Here is a 19,665-nt window from a genome sequence, read left to right on the forward strand (position 1 = left end):
GCCGGGATCCTCTCAGCAACCACCCGGCCGCCGTGAGGGCGCGCGTAACCGTGCAGCGGCCGGACGGGGCTTTCCCTCACGGGGAGACGGAGAGGCGGGAGAGCGGCGGGGCGGGCGAGGCCGGGGGAAGCGGGGACGGAGAAGCGCCCGGGTGAACCGGGCACAGCAGCCAGGGCGGGTGGCCGCTTCCTCCTTCCCCGCCGGGAGCGGGCGGGAGCCGCGTTCCCGAGGCCTCCGAGGGGGTGCGCGGCCGTCGCCGGCGGCTGGGGGTCCTGTCCTGGTGCCTCAGGGCCGGGCAGCGAGGTCTGCGTCGGCTTGGCAGGGCGGGGGGGGGGGGGAACCAAAGCATATTTTGGGTTTCGGGAACAATATGTGCTGGCTACATGGATTGCTGATCAGTGGTAGTATTACCAGTGCATTCAGCTGAAGCTATTTCAGTGCTAGGCTTGATCTTAACTAGTATCATGTTGAAATAAAAATTTCCGCAGTGAACATAAAGCAGGAAGTGGTACCTCAGCTCCTAGCTGGGTTTCAGAGCTTTTCCTCATTTCCCAGAGTTCATCTTAGTTTGCCTGAAAGGGTATATGGTGAGAAGTAATAGAATCGTACAGTAGTCTAAAATGCAGTCATTTGCCTGGAATAGAGGTGAATGTTTAAATTCCTTACTGTCTTAGGAGAATGCTGGATACAAGTCTGTTATGTGATGCTTATACTCACATAAATGCGTTTTGTTTGTAGCCCAAAATGTTCCAAACTCTGATTGGGAAAAGAAGGTAACTGAATACTTCAAGGAGAAATTAAAAGAAAATAATGCTACTAACTGGGTAAGATTGGTTTGTTCTTTTAGAGTTACACCATTCTTAAGTTTCATTCTTTTTGCCTCTTGATTATTGCAATGACGTGCTTTTGAGAAGTTCTTCCTTTTCATAAGTATACTTCCAAATTTTAGGCCTAGACTTTGCAATACATTATTTATGTCTGAATTGTTTTACTCTGTGTGTAAAACCAAGATGTAAAATCCTGACTCAAACCAGAGAAGCCAATCCACTTGACTTCAGTGTACGGTTTTGCCCTGGGCTGTAACAGCTGAATGCTGCCTATTTGTAGTACAGTCCAGTAGATGGCAGGAGCTGACAAATACTGTCGTTTTTGAAAGTGTTAATGCCTGCTCTGTCTGCTGTGAGGCTACTGTAAGTGTTTGTACCCCACAAGTTTCTGAATTGCTGTTTATAAACCCCTTCTCTCATGATCTTTTATTGCGAAGCTGCAGACTTTGTGTGGGTTGAATAAAGAGCTGCTTGGGCTTTCATGTTTTAGGGAAAAATGCGTTCAGCTAAAACTGTGCCTTATTGGGCTGGATCAGGCCTGGTTTTCACAGTTTAGCGAGGAAGCTGTGCTTTAGGTTTAAAAATAAAGCATGCACACTTGAGTTCAAAAGCTGTTATTTTTCTAAAAGGCTGTGGCGAAACAGTATCATGGAACACTGCTAAGTGGATTAGAAACTTTCCTAGCAAATCTGTTCTACTTATGGCCAAAAGAACTAGTGAAAATGATTGGGTTTCTTTTTTTCTTCTGTCAGTGAAAGTATTCTGTAATTAATATTTCAATGACAGTTTAAATCGAAGCGTAGATGCCAAAATTGTGTTTAAATTTACAACATTGGAAGGAATTGAAAGCGCGTTTTCTTGCTGAAGAGAAATATGAGGGAATATATGTTTCTTAGTTCACTTCTGGTGTTTGTTGCATTTTAAAGTTGTATGTGTTTGTTTTTCAGCAAAGAGTTTATCTTCAAAATCAGAAAACTGCATTTTTATTGAAAATCTCATCATTTTATGTTATACCACATGCCTAGGCATTGATTTTTTTCCTTCTGTTTTTCCATTGCTATGTAAATATACATGTGAAAGACTTCCCCAGTGTCAACTTGCAAATTAACATACAGGTTTTCCACAGCCTTTTTTTATAAGAAATTTAGCATGCGATTGCTACGGTACCACTGGTACATAATACGTGGTAAAAGTGCTGTTAAGTGGGAATAAAATAAGTAATAAATTCTATTTAATACTGCAGCTGCAATAATTCCTACTTTAAGAGCTAGTTTCAAATGTTGTAGTAGAGTTTTCATACGGTTTCAATGACTGAAATGCATTCCTTTTGTAGTCCAATATCGGGATTGAGAAATGAACAGGACTGGTGGCTTTGGAACTGGAAGAATTTGGGAACTGTTAAGTGTCTGATAATTGTAACTATTATCTGTAACAGCTGTTGCAGAAACTTCTGCTGTTGAGATATACTCACTTTGTTACTGCTTGGATTAGGGCAGTAGATGTACTCAGAAAATATTTTGTTACCTCATGAGGCCCTGAATTGTCAGAGGCAACTGATCCTATCAACCACAATAGTACGGGGTTTGAGGCAAGTAAGTGAACAGTAGGATATACCGGATGATCAGAGAACAAGTTGGTGACAGCTTTTGTGCTGGTTTTGGCTTACTTCAGGGCATTTCTTAACACTTGCAGAACAGTTGTTTAGAATCAGCTCTTTTTTTATAGGTTCCATCGCTGAATGATGTTCCCGTACATTACCTAAAGCCCAACAGCTTAGTGAAATTTCGCTGCATGGTTCAAGATATGTTTGATCCTGAGTTTTACATGGGAGTATATGAAACAGTTGACCCAAACACAAATGCACGTGTAAGTGAAATAGTGATTTGTTGTTCTAGTAAATGTTAAGCATTTTCTACATTCTAGTCTTTGTATTTCTTCTAGTTTCTGAATTAAACCTATGGACTCTGGGCACTATCTAGTAGAACTCTGTTTATATAGTTCAAGTGGCACCAGTAATACATCACTACTTATGTTTTTGTTGGAGAATAAAAATTACTAGCGTAACAAAAGCTTCGGCAGTATGTCTTTGAAGGACTTTAGACTGCAATGATTTTGGTGTAAGTAATTCATATTCAGGATGCTGTCAGAAACAGAATGATTGCATTGCCTTTTCCTTCTTGACAGGTTTTGCATTTTGGTAAATACAGAGATGTGGCGGAATGTGGGGTAAGTTATACAAGTTATACAACTTTTGAGATGAAATATTAGACAGAAAGATATGGTTTATAAGTGCAGTGTGGCTTATTTTGTACTCTCCAATGGATTCCTGGAGATACTGCGAAATTAATCTCGGGTTTGGAAAGCGGAGTATTCTGAACTGCTCGTGGGCATTCTAAGTTCAGCAGACTTTAAGACGTTTCTGTTGTATTTAAAATTTATTTTGCATCAAGGGGCAGAGGAGTGCTCTTGATCTTGAAACTTTCTGCTGTGGAAAACAATTTACTTTTGGTAGCACAGTACTATTAGAATCAAAGCATTATAGATACAGACTCTTTGGATTCACTCTTTAATGAGTCGTCTTGCATGTTTGTTGTAACTTCTGGCTGAGTAACCAAATCTGTGGGTTTAGTTTAAAAAAAGCAAACAAGCAAAAAACCCAAACTGCAATCAGATTTTTAACAACATTTCTATTGGTATTCTAGCCTCAGCAGGAAATTGATTTGAACTCCTCACAAACAGTCACCTTGGAGAGACAGACTTTCTACTGCGTTCCAGTGCCTGGCGAATCAGCATGGGTGAAAGAAATATCTTTTTTTGACTGAGCTAGCGCTCTGTTATACAAACACTGATTGCCAACTAATTCATTAGATTGAAGGAGATAAGTTTATTTAAAGTTTCCTTTATTTTGAGTGAATTAGGAGAGGTGGTAGGTGTAGAAAAAGTAAAATGGAAGATTTGGTGGTGTGCTATATGTACAAAGAGGATGCAAATGAATTTAGGAGCATTGAGATTTTTACGTCTGCTTGGGAGGGTCTTGAATATTTTTGTTAATTTCTATTTGCAAATGTTTAGAAAATGAGAAGCTTCAATTAAGTCATGGGTGTTCTATTGGCATTTTTCTGATTAAATTAGGACACTGTTACATCATGAGTCTCCTACAAGAGCCTGTAAAAACACCTGTGGCTGAGCATGTTAAGACAGTAATTCCTGGAAAATTAAAGTCTTACATTTTTAATAGTTTGACCATAATATGTCATTTTCTCAATGAGTACAGGAAGGTCTTGGGGAGAAACAAATCTCTTTAGTTTCTTCTAGTAAATGGAAGTTGAATTGTCTGAATGGAATGGATACATGTTCTTTTAACACTTTTTAGGAGTTTCATATTCTTTTCTCCTCCAAGGGAGTGGAGGAGAAGTCTAGAAAGCCTAAGATATGTTGCATTTTGTAAAAAGATACGAATTTGATGGTAAATCTAATATGATTTGTTATTTCATATTTTGAGTTCAGATTTTAAGGTAACTATTAACTGTTATTGGCACAGAATGCCATCGTGATTTTAAAATAAGCTAACACAATTTTTGTAATAAAATGATTGATAAGAATTAGTCTTTGAATGAAGTTTGCAGCAATGGAAATTTAAAGTGAGCCAAACTGTTACGAAAATACTGAATATGATTTCAGTGTTTGCCCATCATGCTAAGAAAAGGAAAAGTGTATTGGCTTTTTCAAAATTTGTTTGAAAGTGTGGTATTGCTAGTATCTTACAAGTATGTGAACATTTTCTGTGTGTTTCTTTTTAAAATAATAATAATAATAATATCAGACATTATAATAATATTTAAAGACTTGGTATCCGTTAAGGGAGAGAAAAAATTCTTGAGATTTTGAGTTGTACCTGACCACCAACATGTTTTCTGGGCTTAAAAAACCCACCTTTTTTAAAGATTGATAGTGGCACAGTACTCAGTGGGTTTTAGTTTTCAGTAAAGTTAATGACTGCTGTACACTGCTTAAGCAGGTTATTGATGTACCTAAAGAGATGATGTCTAGATAAGAATTCGAATCATTGTTTTAATGTCTTGCTTAACATAGGATAATAGTAATTTTTAAAAAAAAAAAAAAGCAAACAAAACTTACTTTGCCTGAATTTTCTCAACTGAGCCTGTAGTTTTTCTTAATCCTCAATTATACGCATATATTAGTGCAAGTCAAGCTCGAGTTAGTCCTTCAACATCCTACACACCAAGTCGCCACAAGAGGAGCTATGAGGAAGATGAGGATATGGATCTACATCCATCTAAACAGAAAGAGCAGCATATGGGTAATAGTCCTTATTGGTGAATAGTTACTGTGATATCTTTCCAGAATTTGCAGAAATCTCATTTTCAAAAATTGAAATATTTGCAATTGTTTGAATCAGTAGTGTTAATGCAGCCTTTATAACTAAATTGGTGACTTTGATAAGTCATCAGTGATTTTAATTGAAGTAGTGTGGGAGAGCCTACAGTGTTTCGTGTATACTGTATGACTTGTTACTTTCTGGAGTTAATTCCTAAAATTATTAAAAGTACAGCAGCACTTGTGTATTGCCTTTTGTATGTAACAGCACACGATTTATAGCAGCAGGGTGAAATTTAGGAGTTCTTGTTTAATTTCCCACTCTTGCAGATTTCATGGTAATCTGGGGAAAATCATGTAATCTTGTCTCTCTTGCACCGTATGTGTTATTGTGTAAATTGAAGCCAAGCTACGTGTCAATTAGGTGCTGCTTTGCTACAAACAGTAGTATACATCTAGAAAATGTCTTCCAGCCTTACCTTTATTCTATCATGAGATTTACTGATCCAGCTTCATAAAGGAACCAGATTAATACCAGACATCCTGGAAAAAAGCTATTAAACCTTTTAAGAGGATGGTATTTGGAACACTAGCGGTGCTCAGATGGCGTGCAATTCTTGTTTATCTTGTAACCAGTCTGTGAACTATTTGTTTTGATGCTCTTCCGTGGAGATGCCACTGGCATGGTGGTTTTCTTGGAGATTTTGGCAAGTTTTCTTTTGAACAAGAGAAGGTCGTTAGTTTTAAATTGTTGGTCCTGTTAAAGAAAAAAAAATTGTAGAAGCTATTGCTTTCTTTTGTTTGGTGTTATAAGTCTATCAGGTTCATTAGCTGAATTCAGATGGGGTTTTTTGTATTCTTACCAGTTTGGAAATGTTTTATTAAATAGAGTGTTTTGTCTACATACTCAGACTTACCAATTGTAGAATAGATGTTTATAGCTTTATTATTGCTGAAAATCTACAGACATTTTTAATGTAAACTGTTTTGTTGATGCTTACTCTTACCTTTAATAACTATTTAGTTTTTTGACTGAGGTGCAGAAACTATTACCTCTGCAGTCCTACCAATGTTAGAAAAAATTCATTCACACAGTTTAAGCATTACATTTTGAAAATCAGGTTGTTGGCCATGTACATAGATCTTTACCACTACTCAAGCTTATCTTGATGATGTAAAATATACATTTGTGAGACTTTTCTATTCTGAGTAAGAATATATTCCATGAAATATATTGCTTACAAAATATTTTTGCCTCAGACATCTTGTTAAATTAGTTTAATTCTGTGTTGCTCGTTGAAGAAAGTTGTTTGCTTTTGCATTTCTGTTTAAAGAGCCTATGAATCCTTTATTTTTCAGGCAGTGGAGGTGATATCCATGGGTGTGTGGAGCCGAAGAGATTGGAAACGGAAGCTTCGGCAGGTCACCATCTCATTTCTCCCAACTGCTCCCCTCCACTTGACTTAAATTTTCCATTGCCAGGAGAGAAGGGACCAGCGTGTCTTGTCAAGGTAATTAAAGTGGAGAGATGACGAGCATGGCTGTGGTCTCTCTGAGACAGACAGCATCCAAGTCTTACATTAGTTTACAGGCACAGAAATTATCTTTCAAGTCCAGAATTTTGTTTCTACAGATAATTACATTGTTTCTCTTCACTATTCCATTGTTTCTTTTCACTACCTTTGTATGTGAATTGCTGAACTCCTTCAACAGTATTGATTAGAGCTTGCCTACCTACACTTCACAAAATGAAAAAATATGTTACTAGATGCTCAAGGGTGTATGTAGCTGATACTGTCTTCTGGTATTTTGCTTTTAGGATTTGTCCTCTTAAAGCAAAAAGTTGTGACAGAACAATCAAAATACTACACTACACATTTTTGTGTCATATTTGAAATTGATTCCCTGGTATCCTGTATTGACTATGAAACTTCCAGCATAAAATTTCTAAGCTGTTAGTGTGTTGAATGCTGTTTTATTCAGCAGATCCTGATAAATCGGATTAGAATACAGTTGTTTACATTTGCATAGCAAAAGAATGGCAACAGGAAAAAGCATGCAATCCTAGAAACTCATTTTTCCACTGTGTGCTTACTGACACTCCAAGGTCTAGAAGGGACCTCTTCACACCAACTGTGCTCAATCTATAGTTGAGTCTCCTGAGGTTTTTCCTTTTGTCTGTATTCATGTGCAGTCCTGCATCTGGCCCATCTGCCTCTGTATTTTATTATTTTTCTCTTTGTGGCAGGTCTATGAGAGCTGGGATAGCTTCAAAGTCAATGATGTTCTGGAGGTATATGGTATATTGTCTGTGGATCCGGTGCTGAGCGTAGTGAACAATGAAGAGAGGTAAGGCTCCCGCTCCCCGATGCCTGGTCCTAAAATGAAGGAAATTTTTATTTCAATGAGCAAAATATTTTGGCTGTCCTCATAATACAGACAGGGAAATGTGTAAATACATAACAATTACGCTTAAGAGATGAATTTTGTTGCTCAAAAAAAGCTTCATATGGAAAGTGTTAGATCCACCGTCCTGTAACCTGCAGTCTGTTGTACTCTGGTGTGTTCTTACCCTCAGATACACGATGCATGTTTTTCTAGGTTGTTGTTCAGTCTCTAAAGCAGAAAGTGCTTCTGTAGCCAAATGTTTTGTGCTCCTTCATGCCTATTAAACTTTCAGTGAGTGAATGAATAGTGAAAAAAGCTTTCAAGTAAGCTTTAAAATTATAAAATATCCTTTTGAAATAATTTGTAAGCCCATGAAAATTGTTACCATAAACAATTCTGTAGAATATTAAAAAAAAAAAAAATGCCTGTCTGTATGGAGAGTGAAAGTGACCAAAATGAGTATAAATTGGGTGGATTTTTTCCATTAATTAAGGTATATCATCATGTTATACTGCTGATAGAAACTTCCCATTTCACCTGCTGTTCTGCAGTTACTTGCTTGACAAAATACAAGCTAATCAAGAAGGACGCGAGTAGTAGTCAATTTGTAAAATAAAACTGTTGACCAATCTAACATGTACTACTGATGTCTTGAACCATTGTGCGTTAAATTATTTCTGTTGGTGATTTTCTTTATCTTTCTGATAAGTACAATGTGGAGAGTACAGTGTGAATCCATTATAGTGCCAGCTTCTTAAAAGTTAGCTCAGCCTGGTCAGCTGCTTTCCGTTATCATCTGACAGCTAATCCCAGACTGACAGCTCAGTTGGTCTGTCATAGGTTGTTGGTTTTTTCCTGCATGTCATTCTATCACAAATAGACAAATGGTGGCATTTAGCAACATTTTGAATGCAAACCAAATAAGTTTCTCTTAATGGAAAGAGTTAATAGTTGGTGGACTGCTGAAGAGGGCTTAAAGTTAGGAAGCCTTTCAGCTTTTAAAACTGGTACAAGTTGATGAAATTTGTAGTAAGCTTTACTATCATCTGATGTAGTCACTTCAGGGATTTTAGTTTCTACATCACAAATGAAAACCACCTGGAAGCAATTTTGCAAGGCATCATCAGGGAGAGCAAAGCTTGTGTATCTGAACTCTTTTAATTTAAGAGGTAATACCTTCAAGTCTGAGCTGAGGTATATTAGGACTTATTTACTCTTTTTTTTCTTTTACTCAGCGAGTGATACAGCTGTTATGTGACTGTCTATAAGATCTTGTTGTCAGGCTCAGTTCAGTATGAAAATCCAACACATACATACACAGACAAATGTGATAAATCATTACCCTATTTTCCTAAATAAGTTCCTGTTTAGATGTCATTCAGTACATGCAGGACAGAACAGTGTGCAACATTTTATTTGAAGCTACATCTTATGAAATGGTGCAGCAAATAATAAATGTGATTTTGTTTGGGGTGTTTAGGTTGGGGTTTTTTTTTCAGAAAAGTAAAGTTTTATTATTTTCTGAAAATAATAGAATCCAATTTATCCAATCCAATAGGGTGTTTGTAAAAAAAGGTATTGAATATGGGTGGCGTTACCAGGAGCTGGGAGGGGATGTTTGTTCCGATGTTCTTGGCCTGGTTCCAGCTGCTCTTGGTCAGATGGAGAGAAATTTGTGTGGAATGTTTCTAAGTCCACTTACACTGTACCCTTTTCTAGGGACAGCTCAGCCCTCGATCCTATGGACTGTATGGATACGGCAGAAGAACAGAGAGTACACAGTCCTCCAGCCTCATTAGTCCCCAGAATCCATGTGATTTTGGCACAGAAATTACAACACATTAACCCATTACTGCCTGCCTGCCTTAATGAAGAGGAGAGTAAAACCTGTGAGTATCTGAACTTGACCTCTCTCTGTGTACGTGTAAATGTGCGGTTTCCTAGTACATGTGAACAAATACTTTGTTGCTCAAAGACAAATGCATTGATGGCAGGGTTTGAATGTAAATCTTTTTAAACGGATGAACCTACAGAACTAGACAAGATGCAAGTGCTTGTGTTTGTGATGCTTACGTGTTTATTTTTCTGAAATAAATGTGATTTATATGAAACTTGTTTTTGCATTCTACATGCCCAAGGATTTTACCAGGTTGTTCACCCATAAGATTTTATTTGTTTTCAAATGGAGTAGTGAATTGCTGGAAAATTACATTTCCAATTTAGTGTAACAGCAAAAATAAGAAACTTAACAGCAACAGAAAGAATCATAATACTGTGAAGAAAAGAAGGCAATTCTATTTTTAAGCAACTATGCTATTCCTTGTGGCCTATTTGACTGTTGTCATTGAATTATTGTATGCAAACCTCTAATTGATATTTATAATTTTCTTCCTTGCATGTCTTGTATTGGTTGTCCTGGGTTGTGCTATGTGTAAGGGTGTTTTTCTGTTTTTTTCTGCCTCTAATATAGTATGGATAGGCTATCAATTTTAGAAATTTGGCTCCAAACTTTACAGCCTTCTGTAAACACATTACACGATACCTAATTTAAAAAAAAAAAAAAAGCAACCATTTCCAAGGAAATGTCGAGTGACTCAGGTTATCCAAAGCCAGTAATTGCTTGGTTGGAAACCAATGAATATTTGTTTATTTTTCCTAGACTGCTTTGGAGTAACCATTTTTCTTCATCAAACTGTAACAGGAAGTAAGATTTACATAGAGGGAAGAGAGTGACGAACAGCACGTTTTCTGACATTTGTCTTCTGCTCTTTTATCAGTTGTTTCTAATTTCATGTCTGAGCTGTCACCAGTGAGAGCAGAGTTGCTTGGGTTTCTCACCCACGCCCTCTTGGGAGACAGTTTGGCAGCTGAATACCTTATATTGCATCTCATCTCTACAGTGTAAGTATTTAGATGTTTGCTGAGAATTTATATATTCATCTTGTATAAGAAATCTCCTTTTATGGGGTTCTTCGCCACTCAGCAAATAAATGGCAGAAATAGCTTAAAGAGTACTTCTTCCAGTAGTGCTTTGTCCAGCCAGAGTTGTCCTGTCATAATAGACACATTTAAACAGTTTTCATTGCATGAAATAACAGTAAGTTTGTTAAAAGGCCGGTTTTGTGACAGTATATTCTTCCAGTGTTCCTTTGAGAGTTGGACAAAATCTTCAAGATAAGACTTTTAAACAGAGGCATGAAAACATCTTTTTATCTCTAGCTTCTTTTATTGAACAGGACATGCATCTGGCTTCTCAAAGACTGCATTTACTAATTGCAATAATTTTTGTTTAGGTATTAAAAAATACTGAAAGGTACATTCTGGGAATTTGTTTAATTAAATGTAGACATGTTTAACCGTAAGTTCGAGTGACTTCCATTTAGCATGTTAGAAATTTTCCACCTGAGTTGATGCTGTAGCAGAATGTGCGTGCATTGTCTTCTGTCTTCCTGGCTGATTAAAGTGGATTTGCTTAATGTTCTCTTATGTTCGTTTAAACTGTCACTGGATGAAGGAGCAGCATTCTTTGATTCATTAAAATTTCAGGTGTGAAACTTAAGACAATATGTTTTGAATAGATAGTATAGTTGCCAGGCTCATATTTCATTTTCATCTTTCTTCAAAACGAAAATGGATTTCAATTGCTAAAAAAAAAATTAAAAAAGAAAAGAAAAAGTAATTTTTTTGGTAAATAAACCATGTCTTTTATGGTTTTCAAACTCAGCAACACAGGTGGTATGAGCATAGAGCCAATCATAATGCCATGGCAGCGTAATTATGAGCTGGCAAGATTTATGGTGTGTTTGTTTACAGTCTGCCCTGAACCCTTGTCCCCATGTAAATATAAGCGTTTCAATATCTGAATATCAGTATGCATTTCATTTTTTATTCTGCACACACTTCGTTCTTTCTAGTTGGACTGTGAATGTTCTAACACTTAGACTAGAATGTGTTTTCTCTCTTAGCTGATATCACAAAAAAGTTGAAATTTGTCAAGAATGGGGAGAAGATATACAGTAAGAAGAGGGAGAGGAAAGCTGAGGGCAGGTAAAGGAAATGAACAAGCATGATAAGCAGGGAAATTGAGATTGGGCAGTGAGAAAGGAAAAGGATGAAGTATGTTTACTGAGTGACAATAGAGCACAAGGAGAACAGAAGGTCTAGAAGGCACATTTGCAGGACCTGAAGCACTATAAATGTACTGCTTTTGTGCAGTGCTTCCACAGCAGCCTTCAGCCTCACTTAGCTCCTTGGGCACTGGAGAAGGAAGAAAATTGGACTATTACTTATGTATGTATTATCTTGAAATCCTGCTAGTTATCAGAGATACTGCACAACATTCAAACTGATACCTGTATTCACCGTGTTATTCAGATGCTTGCCTAACCTGTGTTATTTTTGGTTTAGTTATGCAAGACGAGATGTGCTTCCTCTGGGAAAATTCACTGTCAACTTGAGCGGATGTCCAAGAAATAGCATCTTCACAGAGCACTTATACCGCATTATCCAGCAGCTTGTTCCAGCAGTAAGACTAATATCATTGTAGTGCTTTAATATCTCTGATGGTAGTTGTTGGACTAATTGTTTCAACCACATAAACAACATTTCAGTTAAAGGCAGGCATCTTAAAGGAAGCCTCCTGCTATCCACGTAGAGGGCAGATAAAAATGGAGATATGGCTTTCCTGTCAGTTGAAGTCTCTATTTACCTAGTCACTGAGGATGAATATGGAATAAAATTAGATCCTCATGAGTATTAAACTGACAGACCGATGCTGCATGCTTTATTTTGTTTTTCTGGATTGATATGTGTGGACATTTAGATCATTTAATTATCGTGTCGTTACTGTTTATCTCCAAGTTTGTGGATACTGTTCTGCAGAGAATTCGCAGTAATTCAGTTTGCGTTTATAATAATTGTATATTGCTGAAATAAATTTTGTTGTTATTTTGCTGATCCTAGATGTGCAACATAGGTGATGTGAGTTCTTAACAGCATTATTTTCCTTTCGGAATTTTTTAAAAAATATTTAGCATTTGGACATTTGGGTTAAAGTGTATTCTATATTGTGATAATGAGTTTTGGTTTATTTACTATGGAGGGTTACAAGTTACAACTCTTGGTAAAGGAAGCAGTATTTACTAGGGAACCTGGAGGAGAGGAAGTGTGCTGATTAGTTTCTTCTTTCGTTGCAGTCTTATCGCCTACAAATGACCATTGAAAACATGAACCATTCACGATTTATCCCACACAAAGACTACACAGCGAATCGCTTAGTCAGTGGGGTATTGCAGCTTGCCAGCAACACTTCCCTGGTAGTAGATGAGACTCAGCTTGAGCAAGGACAGCTTGACGCAACAGGTAGACCTGGAAGCTTAAAAGTTGATCTATTTTAAGATAGTGATGCTAATTGTGTCCCAGTGATAACTTTCTATTGCAAAACTGTTTGCGGTTTCCATATCCTATTTCATTGCTTAAGCTAGCTTCCTGCTAGTCTGCAGCCTTCTCAGACAACTTACAGCTTGATCTCTTGGGGGCTTTTTCCCTACTTTACTTTCCAGAATTTTCTGGTATTTTGCTCATAAATGCTTATATTGAGTCAAAATCTCTATCCCAGCACACAAGTGACCAATATGTGAAACCAGATGGTTCCTTGTTTAGTTTAGCTTTGTTTCCATTATAGAGAACTCTGGACGGTGTCTTTGACACTTGGTGAAAAGGCCAATGATTTGAGTAAGTCTTTAGACTAAAATACCTCTGCTTCATCAGAATGGCCTTTCGGTTTCCTGTCATAATGAATGAAGAAGTGGGGAAAGCGTATGCTGCTGCCTTCTGCTTTATACTTTGACTTATATATGGAAACTATCCCTGAAAACCCAACTAAAAACTGGAGATAGAAATAGTTGTTACTGTCTGGAACAGAATGATGATTCTATCTGTAAGTTGATGTAGTGCTGTGTAGTAAGCTTTCTACAGAGCTTTAGGCAATTTCATTATAACCTACATAAACAAGGTGAGTTGCAGTACCTATGAAAAGTTCAGTAACTGGAGAACACATGGTACGGATATCTGTGGTAATTTCAAGGAAAGAGGAATAGGAAATCGCTGGAAGTGACTTTATTTTAAAATAAAAATGCTATCTTGACAAACCTGCGAGACTGTGTCTCTCTATAAGCCTGTTGGGTCTCCCTCATGAGTACAATTCCATTCAAACACTTAGGCAGGCAGAATTAGTGAGGTTCAGGTGTCAGGCTGTTTCTGTTTAGAAACACTTTTTTTTTTTTCTTTTTTAATTACTGCTATTAAAAGTTGTTCATTGAAATTAGTCACTTGGGTTTGAGTCTTCAATATCTTTTTGTTACTCTAGTGAAGTTACAAAATTGCGCTAAAGAAAATAGTAAAACTAGTAGGAATCTTTGCATTATCTGTTTAAAAAAAAAGTCAAAACATGAAAAACTCCCATTTACAGAAAAATCTTGCTGTGCTGGTTTATAGGTTTTGTAACATGTTTGTCCTTAATGTCTAAAAAACCCTCAACATTTAATGAAAAATAATATTTTAAGTATTAAAAGTTGCAGATAAAAAAGGCTTGTTAATTTTATTTCATTTCTGTTGGTGTGATGATGTTCTCTACAGAATTTAGAGTAAAAAAAATAAGCACTTGTATTTTCTTGTACCAATGTTGGGAACAAAATTTAATCCTAGAGAAGAATAAATATCTTCAGATCTAGTAGTTGGTTTGGAACTCATGGAAGTTACACTTTAAGAGATTTCAAAAGGGACAATGTCCCAGAAGTAAACCATAATAATAAATTTGCCTTTATCTACTAACTTTGCCTTTATTTACGGCATAGTAAATCAATAGTAACTCATTAAAGGCAAAAACATAACAGTAGATGTGTCATTTGATGCAGTAACGCTGCTGAAGAGAAATTCCAATTGTCAGGTACCTGTCGGTATTTCAGAGGGAGAGTTCCAAGAGTTAACCAGTTAATTTGTCAATCTTAACTTTCTAGATTTTAAATAACTCAGTTCCAGGTAAGGCAAGTGACTTCTATAACAATTTGGCAAAGCGACGAGTATGTTTTTCAGCTGTTCTGGTCTTGCTAGCCTATCTGTTGTGTTCTTTATCCCACAAGACTTTTCCCATCTCTCCCCTTGAACTGTTAAATTACACTTTCTGTCAGGTAATTGGTAGTGTTCTGTCCTCTTTTGAGGAGAGATTTTTTTTTTCTTTGTAAATAGTTATCTGGCTTTGTAGGACTGATGAAAACATTGACACACATACTAGGCCAGATAAAATTTAGGCTTGAAATCCTTCAAGGATTTTTAATTTTGCTCTTAAGAAATGGTTCTCTGTATATGGAAGATGCTACAGAGTGACAAAGAAACAGGATGCTTGCAAGAATTTTTCTACCAGCTGCTCATTAAAAACAGATTGGAAAACAAAAATCAGGTCTGACATTTGTTTAGATCCAGTTGTCAGAGAATTTGTTCTTGCTTTTCTAGGTGTACATAATGTGACAGCACTGGGTAATCTGATAACTTGGCAGAAGGTGGATTATGACTTCAATTACCACCAGATGGAATTCCCATGCAATATTAATGTCCTTATCACTTCAGAGGGCCGATCACTCCTACCGGTATGGCAAGGTCTTCCTGAATTTGGGGAATAATTACACTTGGTAGCTACTTACTTAGAGCGGGCCGTTCCAGAGAGAGACAGGAAAACTGTCCTGTGAGCAGGGTGGGTATGGGACCAGCACTGGTTGGTTCCTGCCTCCTCGGGGACCAGCTCAGAGGAGAACCACGGGATTGCCCTTCCCTCCTCCTCGCTGAGCAGTACAGTGGTGGCAAGGGGCTGACTGAACTAACAAGATCCCAGTAATGGACGAAGCCTGCAGCTACGCGAGTGCTCCTCTCAAAGCCTTATTCTAGTACAGTAGTTTCTGAGGTGATGAGCACACAAATAAAGAGCAACAGATTTGGCATTGACCCTAGAAGAACTAAGTTTAAGCTTAAAAATATCTGCTGTCTTGCATTGTGGCTTTATGAATTGAGTGTTTGCTCTCTCGCCTCTAAGTCCTGCTTGAATAAGGACTTCACACTGCTTTTCAGAAAGGGAACCATTAAATATTTAAAGAATGAATTGTTGTACCTTAATTCTGGGAAATAGTGACTTTGGTTGCTTTAGAGATTGAAATAGTCTTGGGATAGTAAAAAATAGGATGTGGAAAGAGATGTTATGTGATTTTATTTTTCAGTCAGATTGCCAAGTCCATTTACAGCCACAGATAATTCCACCAAACATGGAAGAATATATGAACAGCCTCCTAACAGCGGTGCTCCCTTCTGTGTTGAACAAATTTCGAATTTATCTCAGTTTATTGAGGCTGCTGGACTATAGTATATCTGATGAAGTGACCAAGGTATGGAAGACTTCACTAATGTTTTCAACTGTACATTCACACAGCTTAATAGAAAGTTATTGTACGTTCTTGTTGCTCTCCCTGTCAGTGATTCACCTTGAAGTTTTCTAAAAACCAAACAGAAACATTTTCTTGTCCTGAATGTGCCTTCAAGGATTTGTACTCTTGACTATTTCAGTATATACTTTATACGTACCCTGCTTTCTAAATCTCCTTTTGAACGCTAATTCTTTTCAAAGATGAGAACTAGCCTATTTTTACTCAGGCTCGCTTCCCAACAATAATGAGTTTGAAATGTTTCTTCTGTAATCTAAGGGTCATTATGGTGTTTATCTCCTTAAAAGCTTATCTGGTCACGAAGATTCTTTTTTGCCACCTAATTACATGCTGTATTGTTTATAGGCAGTGGAAGAAGACTTTGTAGAAATGCGCAAGAATGACCCAGAGAGCGTAACAGCTGATGATCTGCACAGAACTCTGCTTGTAGCAAGGTGGGTGGTGCTGTTTTTTGTAACTAAAGGTTTCCTAGCAAGCTGGTAACGAACGAAGTCAGTGCTTATAGTCTGCAGTTTGAGGGTAGTTGCGTGGGGTGGGCGGGCAATCGTGGGCAGGCGCTCGGAAGGTGGAATCTCCTCTTCCATTGTTCTTGTCACAGATCCTTAGTTAGGCAAAGTATTTCCTCCTTTCTTCCCTGCTTTCTAGTTCACAGGACACTGAAAGAGAACTGGTTTTGTGCTGTATTAGCTTATCAAACCTGAGGCACGAACAAACTCTTATTTAATGGCTGTTTCTGCTCATCTAGGTTCCTGTCTCTCAGTGCGGGGCAGACGACGCTGTCGAGAGAGAGGTGGCTGAGAGCAAAACAACTGGAGGCGTTACGTAAAGCCAGACTTCAGCAGCAAAAATGTGTTAATGGGAATGAACTTTAATATTTTGTGGATGTCACTATGGAAATTTGTCTAATCCTAGATGGAACCCATACTAAGATTGGAATATTGTTTATACCAGTTTTTGTAGATAATTTATACCAAAAAGTTATGGATATTTACCCTTGCAGTCTGAACATACTTAACTCTGTTCAGCCAGTTAAACATATTTTATGAAATTTTTTTGGAGCCTGTTTTGTAATTGAAAATTGGTAACAATGAGCAAATTGTTTGATATTAAACTTTAATACTGAAGTTGTGTAAACTTATTTCCTTTAATAAGAAGAAAACTTAACCCAGAGCCCTTCATACACAGCAGTGGCAGGCTCTATTCTGGAATAACTTTGTGATGTAATTCCTGAATGGCTGAATTCTGAGGATCGGGGGTTTTGCTAAGCAGCAGCTGGAGCCGACAGAAATGTCGACTTCAGTATCTAGAACTGTGTGTGCTGCTGTTCCTATGAGCTAAGGCACGTTGCACTCAGAGCAGCAGCATAACAGTGATTACGCTGTGGTGTAAAGAAGTGATTTCTTCTTATCCATGACATGGTTCCAGTATGAAATAGATCTTTATTGTACTTGGAGAGGACCATGACTAACTTCTCAAATCTCTCTAATGAGCTTTATTGTGGCACAACTTTTATAAAAAAAAAAAAAAAAAAAAGCCTTGACTGGAGAATGGGTGATACTCATGTACTCGTACAAAACATAACTTACTTTCTACGTTACCAATAATGCAGTGTGTTTCAATGGTTTGAATAATACCAATTAAGCATTAAGCGTGGTCTCTACATACCTTATTCATGCTGTACTGTTTGAGCTGGTTTTCAGAGGACATGCTGCCTCCAGCATGACTTGCAGAACTAGTTTAACAAGGGGGGTTTACATAATGAAACATTAAACCAATACTGAGAGTAATCTGGAAAAACTATGTAGTAGTAAGGAGGGCTGTCCTGGTGCAGCCAGCCTGCAGGAGTCAGTGATGGAGTTAGTTCTAGATTTTTCCTTTAAGTAATCTGTCTCTGAACAAGACAAAAGGCTCCTGCTATATTTACATTAAGCTGATATCACTATTGCTTAGTGCTTTTTCATGATTGAGATTGTGTGAACAAGAACTGGGGGGTTTTTTACTGCATTTTTTTTTCCTGTTCTAAATGTGATACTGTGTTTTGCTGCACAATCTGAAACTGTCCTTTTCATCTCTGCATGCTAAGAATAATGTGTTATGCCAAACAATTTTTGTGTATCTTAAATGGATCAAGAGCAGCCCTGAGGAGAAGAACTTGAGGGTATTGGTTGATGAGAAGCTCAACATGAGCAGGCAATATGCGCTTGCAGCCCAGAAAGCCAACTGTGTCCTGGGCTGCATCCAAAGCAGCGTGACCAGCAGGTCGAGGGAGGGGATTCTGCCCCTCTGCTCTGCTCTCCTGAGACCCCACCTGCAGTACTGCATCCAGCTCTGGGGTCCCAGTACAGGAGAGACATCGAGCTGTTGGGAGTGAGTCCAGAGGAGGCCACAAAGATGCTCAGAGGGCTGGAGCACCTCTGCTATGGAGACAGGCTGAGAGTTGGGCTTGTTCAGCCTGGAGAAGAAAAGGCTCTGGGGAGACCTTAGAGCACCTTCCAGTACCTAAAGGGGCTACAGGAAAGCTGGAGAGGGACTGTTCACAAGGGCAGGGAGTGACAGGCCAAGGGGAATGGCCTGAAGCTGCAGGAGGGGAGATAGAGACGGGATATGAGGCAGAAATCCTTCCCTGTGAGGGTGCTGAGGCCCTGGCACAGGTTGCCCAGAGAAGCTGTGGATGCCCCATCCCTGGCAGTGTTCAAGGCCAGGTTGGATGGGGCTTTGGGCAACCTGGGCTAGTGGAGGGTGTCCCTGCCCATGGCAGGGGGTTGGAACTAGATGGGCTGTGAGGTCCCTTCCAACCCAGAAACCCCAACCCAAACCATTCTATAATTCTGTGATTAAACTTAAACCAATTTTGATGCCCTTTTGAATTACTTACAACTTATTTCTTTTTTTGAACACTAAAATGAATAGTCATGGTTTCATCTGCCTTGTACTGCATTAATATGAAGTTATGAACTGAACAAATACAGGAAGATGATGAAGTCCCTCTTCAAAAGGCAGCTTGGCCAGAAGGCATAGCTGGTTTGTGCAGTTTTTCCAGTACTGCTCATGGGATGATTTTATGCATATTGCCATGGATTATTTGAGCCAATCTCCCATATTTTATAAGTATTGGACAGTTCATAAGTTAGAAGGACACAAGACTCCTGGATTGCCAAGCAGAAAGTAATCACCCCATACAGCCAATCAGGAATTTGTTTCCAGGAGGATCTGCTCTAGACTGCTAACACTTTTTTTTTTTTTTTTAAATAGGGGAGTGACTTTTATAAGCTATTTGTACCCTTGCCCTCCAGGGCTGTTTTGGACTGTAGAAGTCACTATGTAAGTATTTGTACAGATCAGTTTCTCTTTCTCCTACCAAAATAATGACAAAATTTCCTTCCCCTCCTCCAGAACTGTTATAAGTACTAAGGCTGAGGCAGTTTTTAAGGAGTGTCCTCCTAAATGTGTCTGTGACTTTGTTTTCCCCCTGCCCTGAGACCAGGGTCGTAGCAGTACGATGCTGGAAGAAGAGGATAAAGGACTTCAGTCCTGTCTGTGTTCCCAACAGAGATCTCCTCAGTGTCTGTAACTGCCTGACAGGAGGCTGCAACATGGACAGAGCCCGGCTTTTCCCAGCAGTGCCC

At 38.3% G+C, this 19,665-nt stretch overlaps 1 protein-coding gene across 1 annotated transcript in view; it reads left to right on the top strand.

Moving 5' to 3' along the window:
• The window catches only part of MCMBP (minichromosome maintenance complex binding protein), a 122,266-nt gene extending 105,103 nt beyond the window's left edge, over positions 1–17,163 (top strand). Inside the window, exons 2-13 of the mRNA XM_075757686.1 lie at positions 3,530–3,631; positions 5,019–5,148; positions 6,525–6,676; positions 7,414–7,514; positions 9,273–9,442; positions 10,331–10,454; positions 11,961–12,078; positions 12,749–12,914; positions 15,063–15,196; positions 15,818–15,982; positions 16,385–16,473; positions 16,785–17,163. Coding sequence (XP_075613801.1) covers positions 3,530–3,631; positions 5,019–5,148; positions 6,525–6,676; positions 7,414–7,514; positions 9,273–9,442; positions 10,331–10,454; positions 11,961–12,078; positions 12,749–12,914; positions 15,063–15,196; positions 15,818–15,982; positions 16,385–16,473; positions 16,785–16,911 — 1,578 coding nt within the window. The 3' untranslated portion in view covers positions 16,912–17,163. The remainder of the gene's footprint in view (positions 1–3,529; positions 3,632–5,018; positions 5,149–6,524; positions 6,677–7,413; positions 7,515–9,272; positions 9,443–10,330; positions 10,455–11,960; positions 12,079–12,748; positions 12,915–15,062; positions 15,197–15,817; positions 15,983–16,384; positions 16,474–16,784) is intronic.
• The last annotated feature ends 2,502 nt before the right edge of the window (positions 17,164–19,665 follow it).

Source organism: Balearica regulorum, chromosome 7 (assembly GCF_011004875.1).
Source record: "Balearica regulorum gibbericeps isolate bBalReg1 chromosome 7, bBalReg1.pri, whole genome shotgun sequence".
Taxonomy (NCBI): domain Eukaryota; kingdom Metazoa; phylum Chordata; class Aves; order Gruiformes; family Gruidae; genus Balearica; species Balearica regulorum.